The sequence below is a fragment of the Schistocerca serialis genome, chromosome 1, assembly GCF_023864345.2.
Source record: "Schistocerca serialis cubense isolate TAMUIC-IGC-003099 chromosome 1, iqSchSeri2.2, whole genome shotgun sequence".
Classification (NCBI taxonomy): domain Eukaryota; kingdom Metazoa; phylum Arthropoda; class Insecta; order Orthoptera; family Acrididae; genus Schistocerca; species Schistocerca serialis.
The window spans coordinates 154,553,783-154,561,113 of record NC_064638.1 but is presented as its reverse complement, the minus strand read 5'-3'; the positions used below and the strand labels follow the sequence as shown (position 1 = coordinate 154,561,113).

The window sequence follows — 7,331 nt, the reverse complement described above, 5'->3', positions numbered from 1 at the left end:
ATTGTGCGCAATAGTGTTTAGGTAGCGGTGGGTGGATGTGGTTGGTTATGGGTGGCAAAAACTGTAATGCTAACGTAATTAAGACTCGACGCTGTCAACATAGATTGCGGTGATGTAATCTCTGTCTACGGGGTTAACAAAGATCTCGAAAAATACTTGACCGATTTACTTTAGTGTTAGCAAACAGAGAAGTTGAATTTATGACTTATCGGCTTATGATTAGAATGCCCCTACAAAATCTGAATTTGCAATAGTAATAAACAAAACAAGGTTCAAGGTGAGAGAGGGGAACAGGAGATGGATAGAGGGGTGAGAGGAAATGGACATGGAAAAAAGAAAGGAAGAGATGGCCAGAGAGAGGGAGGGCAGAAGGAGGAGATGGATAAAAGAAAGAGGGAGGAGGAAGTGGACAGAAAAAGCGAGCAGAAGGAGATAAGAACATATGCAACACATATTCGAAACGTGCTTTGCCGGCCGGGGTGACCGAGCGGTTCTAGGCGCTACAGTCTGGAACCGCGCGGCCGCTACGGTCGCAGGTTCGAATCCCGCCTTGGGCATGGATGTGTGTGCTGTCCTTAGGTTAGTTAGGTTTAAGTAGTTCTAAGTCCTAGGGGACTAGCAGTTAAGTCCCATAGTTCTCAAGGCCATTTTTTTGAAACGTACTTTTCTTTCTTTTCTTTTCCATTTAACCACAGTGAGCCAGAGCAACGCATGGTCGCGAACAGCTAGCGCTTTATGAGTGCCTCGCTGTATTATGCTAATTATGCTAATTTTCCGTATTGTTTAGGCTATTAAAATGTTTGTGTTACCTCTGCTGCACTGAAACCCAGTGCAGGAAAAAGACAGAGGGCTCGAGCAACGTACCTAAAAGTGTAGTTGCAACCACAGTTGTACTGATTTCAAATTTTCTGTTTCAGACGCTGGACTTTGACCGCGATGGCCTGACGAAGATGAAGAAAGCGATCAAGGCGATACACAACTCCGGCAACTGTAAGTACAATGGCCTATCACGCTGTCGTAAAGTTAATGCATTTAAATTAGCCCATTTTGCTGTTTGTATTCACGCACGCGAAGTGTGACAAGTGGTTCTGATGCGCTCTACGGGTCATTAAGTCTTCTAGCTGTGCGGCTGACACCAGTCGGAGAAATAGGTTTCTCTCTCGGGTGGGTGGCTGAACGCTGTGATTGTAACGTACTGTACATCGCTAACGAGGCGACGGGGAGCGGCCGTTGCTCCATGTGCTCTCAGCAGCAGCAGCAGCTGGCGCAGTGCTTTATTTTACCCACTTCATTTGCGTACTGCAGTCGTACTGGGACGCCCGCGTACATTTCTGAGCTTGCGTGACCCAGCCGCGTGACGCAGCGAAGGCGCTGGGAACGCTCTTTGTTTCACGGAGTCGCCTTCTTCCACAAATCCACGGCCGGTTGCTCCCACATTCTTTCCCAGAACGGTGAGACTGTCTGCAAATAGCAACCTCTCTGCCAAATCCTGACAGATCGTAACTAGTGCAGAATGCACTCATAGGAAGCTCCCACATCTCTTCTTAATCACATTAATACTGCCGTGGTATTACTCTCGCTATTACACAGTAAAGCAAACTTGCCAGCTCAGCAAAGATAAAGTTTATTGATTTTAATTTTATTAAGGATTGAGAATTTTATTCAGCTGTCACGAGCCGCCCAGAGGGGAGGGGGCGGGGTATCGGCATTAAAATACAGTCCATTACACATGGCAGCAATGTATGTATGCTCTGACACCCCACCCTACACTTGCTGATTCAAATTAATTATTTAACTTCTGTCTCTGCTGATATTCAGGACGTATACCTCGTTCTTCGTAACAGCACACGGCAAACAGGGTGGAAAGTTCAGAATTGGTGATTGATCAAAATAATTGTTACTTAGCTGGAAATATTCTTCTTCGTCATTTCTCGTGATGCATGTCTAGAGGTTTTCTTTCTCGCTTTCCTGCAGAATGTCGACAAAAAAATTTGGATTTGGAGGAGTCCACCAGTTTGATCTTCTTGTATCAATTCTAATCAAAAAAAAAATGCAAGGGTTTCAGTTTCCACATTGTTGATATATTCTCGACATCATTTCACAAACTTTAAATAACACATTTTCTTTGTCGTTCACAACTATAAAAAGATGCTTTTGACCATTGTTAATTAGACATATTGGGCAACATTCGCCCAACTTTGACCACACGCGGACATAGACAACTTCTCTCGGCAAACTACTCCATAGTAGCTCAGTTTATCCACTGATGGTCCACAGATTGTGAAATACAAAGATAACAACACATTGGTCAAAGATTATTGAATTTCTCCATGCTTACATTCATCTCTGAAATTTACATTCATAAAAAAATCAAGACAATTTTTTGTAAGAAATATTTACAAAATTTATGACAGTTAAAAAAAGGGTATCGCAAATTGCATGACAAAACATATTGTATCAGAAATTACACTTGGTACGTAGAACATGATATAGCCAGAGTAGTTTCGTTACAATGCTGAGAGAAGCTTCTGGGATTTTTTATCGACATGTCGTAAACCTGGAAAGAGCACGTTGTGCATATATGCGTCACGCTGGCACGATTCCTCTACCATCCGAGTGAACTAAAAAAACATTGTAACAGAACGGTATCGATTAACAGGCTACTGCGCATTACTTCAAAGCTACATCAACAATGGATTGCTGCTATGGGGCCGCTCTAAGACTGCAGGAACGCGCTGTTACTATCGAAGAAAGCACTCGGAATCGCTTTCTTTGAGAGAGTTTTTTGCCCTTTTCAGCCAATACGTGTTCAGCTGCCTTATTCAAGTCGAACTAACCATTCAGCCACCACAACATTCGGAATATGATTGAGAATACAGACAGTGAGACAGGCCAAGCTGTCGACTGACCAAGACACCACACAGCTTTCCAGCGGTGGCCCTGAAAATGTTCGGTCTTCACACTGACTGTTTGTCTTATTCCTTAGTTAAGTTTCCCGTGCCACCCCTTCCTAACGCGTCCCCTTCTTGTAAGGTGACAGACGCGACAACTTCTGACCCCATCAGCATAGCGATTTCGAAAATTATACACGACTATATTTTATTTACAATTATTGTTGCGTGTCACTTTCCATTGACCCAGCCAATGGGAGGTCCTATGGCTGTCTTAAGACTACAGTATATTTTTCCATATATACAAAGCTGTAGTAAACGTGGTCCCTAAAATGCACACCTTAAGAGCTACAAGCACTCTTTCATCTTCGCTACTGTGAACAAATCTCTTCTACTGCAAGCTGTTTGCTTTCCTTATTCTGGGAGAAGCCAGTATGACCAAAACTAGAAAAATGGCCTGTATGTATGGGCTCTAAACTGCATACCGAAAGAGATATGAGCACTTCTTTATTTCGCTATTGTGAACGATCACTCCTCTATCAACCAAGTCCTCATAGCTCTTAAGATAAGCATTCCAGAGCCCATGTTTACTAGAAAACTTTTTTCTTATTTTCGTCCATACTACCTCCTCCAAAAACGGAAAGGGAAGAGCTTGCAGTACACAAGTTTGTTTCACAGTATCGGAAGTCGGCTCTGTTGGTGTAGCAGTAAGCCGGCACTGTAGCTTAGCGTATTGCCGGCCGCGGTGGCCGAGCGGTTCTAAGCGCTTCAGTCCGGAACCGCGCGACTGCTACGGTCGCAGGTTTGAATCCTTCCTCGGACATAGATGTGTGTGATGTCCAGAGGTTAGTTAGGTTTAAGTAGTTTTAAGTCTGGGGGACTGATGACCTCAAATGTTAAGTCCCATAGTGCTCAGAGCCACTTGAACAATTTGTTTGTTCCACATGTGCAGCAAGGTGGTGGTTGTTGAAAGCAATCTCACTGCTCCACGGTAAAGGGACGGGATTCTGTAGTGGGGCCGGATCACTTCGTGATGGATGGTAACTTGCGTACTAATCGTCCTGTTCTCGTGAACACGTTCGTTCAGCATGCTGTGGCCACCAAAACGGCTTGATCTGCCTGTTTCTTCACGTCAACAAGGACCACATGCTGTGCGCGACTTACACAGAATCGCTGTTAAAGAGTGGGACAATTTGGACCACAGAATATTTAATGATCTCATCGATGGTATGCCACGACGGATTCAAGCCCGAATCCTAGCAAGGGGACGCTCCACCACTTTTCTCCGGAGTGGTGTGACAAATTTTCCGTGGCATACAGACGTTTTTGTCATTGCACAAGTGTTTGGTTTCTTGGCTTGGTGATGTGAATACATTGGAAATGAATATATACGCGTGACTCGTAGCAAATTTTGTTTTCTGTGTGTTGAATTTTGAAATACGTAGTATACAGACATTTAGAGGTTTTATAAGAGATGAAGAATACAGTTTTTTCAAAAAAAATGTCACAGATGCACCATTCCACCTCAGAATCCATGAAGATTCCGACGCTAGTGGTGTTCCGATACGGTGTTCATACTGCCGTGTGATGAATATTGTTTTAGAGATATTGCTGAATATGTCGTCCGTTCACATTAATGCATAGCTGGCATTTGCGTGCTAATGATTGCCCAACGCGCCCCAAAGCCCATGTGTTTCACAAATAATGGCTGGAGCTTCAGCTAAAGGGTCAGTCAGCTCTCCCGCAGTGTCCATCGCTGTCTCGTACGGCAGATGCTTCGTTTCCAGTAACGCCTCTAACACAATACTCATCACACGGCAGTCTGAACGTCGTTTCCGTACATCACTAACGTCAAAACCTGGGGGAAAGCGCTTGTTTTCTTCAATCCAGACACAGTAAAAATTTGTATACATAGTTTTGATACGCTACATATAACACACACCAAGTCTGATTGAGGTCGGTAAGCTGCCACTACTCTTTTGTTGTTGCTTCCTCACGGTAGCAGTTTTACAGGAACCCATGCGTCAGGTGAGAGGATGGGCACCAGTCACAATGTGTTAGGGTACGAGTGATAGCGATCAACACTTTAACTAATAAATTTCTTTGTTTATTTTCACGTAGCAATTTGTAACACGAACATTCTTTAAAGCAAAAATTACACCGAGCACCGTTATATTGACTCTAGCACTCTTAAGAATTAGTACTATGGCATCTGCCATTTCATGTTCACGCACTTGGTACATGCGACGAGCGGAGAGGCGCGAAAGCGAGTCGGCATCTGTGCACGTGCGAAGTGTGAACAGTGTTATCTGCAGCCACCACATTGCTGCGCGTTATTACAGATACATATCATCTGGATGTAATGATGCAAAATAAACCGAATAAGTAAACAACAATAAATGGGAATGTACTTTAATTCCGTAATTGACACGTGTGTGGGAGAGGGCTCCTACAAATTGGTACGGGCGTTCCAGAGTTGTGCTTACGTGTGAAGGCATTTCCGCGCTCACCCGTACAGATAGGTGAGTTAACCGTGTGTTACCCTACGTTCTATTCTGGCACTAAGCTATATATCTTTGGTGAAAAGTACTCCAGGAGTTTCAGAGCGACACAAACACACACACACACACACACACACACACACACACACACACACACACACACACACACTCTTTCATGTTTTTTAAAAAACTCAGTATATATATATATACTATGTGGACAAAAGTATACGGACACCCCGAAAACCATTCGTTTTTCATATTAGGTACCTTGTGCTGCCAGGTATTCCACATCAGCGATCTCAGTAGTCATTCGACATCGTGAGAGAGCAGAATGCGGCGCTCCGTGGAACTCACGGACTTCGTACGTGGTCAGGTGATTGGGTGTCACTTGGGTCATACGTCTGCACGCGAGATTGCCAAACTCCTAAACATCCCTAGGTCCACTGTTTCCGATGTGATAGTGAAGTGGAAACGTAAAGGGACACGTACAGCACAAAAGCGTACAGGCCGACCTCGTCTGTTGACTAACAGAGACCGCCGAAAGTTGAACAGGGTCGTAATGTGTGATAGGCAGACATCCATCCAAACCATCACACAGGAATGCCAAACTGCATCAGAATCCACTGCAAGTACTACGGCAATTAGGCGGGAGGTGAGAAAACTTGGATTTCATGGTCGAGCGACTGCTCACGAGCCACATATCACGCGGTAAATGCCAAACGACGCCTCACTTGGTGTAAGGAGCATAAACGTTGGACGATTGAACAATCGGAAAATGTTGTCTGGAGTGACGAATCAGTGTACACAATGTGGCGATCCGATGGCAGGGTGTGGGTATGGCGAATGGCCGGTGAACGTCATCTGCCAGCGTGTGTAGTGTCAACAGTAAAATTCGGAGGCGGTGGTTTCATGGTGTGGTCGTGTTTTTCCTGGATGGGGCTGTCACCCCTTGTTGTTTTGCGTGGCACTATCACAGTACAGGTTTAAATTGATGTTATAAGCACCTTCTCGCTTCCCACTGTTGAAGATCAACTCGGGGATGGCGATTGCATCTTTCAACACGATCAAGCACATGTTCATAATGCATGGCCTGTGGGAAAGTGGTTACACGGCAATAAGATCCCTGTAATGGACTGGCCTCCACAGAGTCTTGACCTGAATCTTATAGAACACCTTTGGGATGTTTTGGAACGACGACTTCTTGCCAGGCCTCACCGACTGCTATCGACGCCTCTCCTCAGTGCAGCACTCCGTGAAGAACGGGTTGCCATTCCCCAAGAAACTTTCCAGCACCTGATTCAACGTATGCCTGCGAGAGTGTAAGCTGTCATCAAGGCTACCATTACCAATGGAGGGCGCCACCAATTTGGAAGTCATTTTCAGGCAGGTGTTCAAATGTGTGTGAATTCCTAAGGGACCAAACTCCTTAGGTCATCGGTCCCTAGGCTTACACACTGCTTGAAGTAACTTAAACCAACTTATGCTAAGAACAACACACACACACACAGACACACACACACACACACACACACACACACATGCCCATGCCCGAGGGAAGACTCGAACCTCCGGCGGGAGGCAGCCAGGTGTCCGGATACTTTTAATCACATAGTGTATATATCGTTTATTATTATTGTTTAACGTAATCCGGGCGCAGCATGTGGAGTCTTGTCTGGTCAGTGATGCAGCGTTGATACTGAAAGGTAAATTATGAAATGGAGAGTCGGGCAGATGATTAGAATCGTTTGGACTGATCAACAGACCCAGACTGTGTTGCTTCGCCATAATGTTTTTCACTCTGTTGTGATAAAACGTCACTAGTGATACTGAGCGCACCACACGCTTTACCAGAGGAAAAAAACCTAGAAACCTAGAAGACGGATGCATGCAAACAGGCGACACATTAGAGGTACAGCGTATGCTCTGCTCGGCTTTGTAG

The 7,331-nt window shown here is 44.9% G+C and overlaps 1 protein-coding gene across 6 annotated transcripts in view; it reads left to right on the top strand.

Moving 5' to 3' along the window:
• The first annotated feature begins 917 nt into the window (after positions 1-917).
• LOC126464634 (arfGAP with SH3 domain, ANK repeat and PH domain-containing protein) overlaps positions 918-7,331 on the top strand; it is a 315,585-nt gene continuing 309,171 nt past the window's right edge. For all 6 annotated transcript variants that reach the window (XM_050096250.1, XM_050096248.1, XM_050096249.1 and 3 more), the window contains exon 1: positions 918-990. In XM_050096250.1, coding sequence (XP_049952207.1) covers positions 951-990 — 40 coding nt within the window. In that variant the 5' untranslated portion in view covers positions 918-950. The remainder of the gene's footprint in view (positions 991-7,331) is intronic.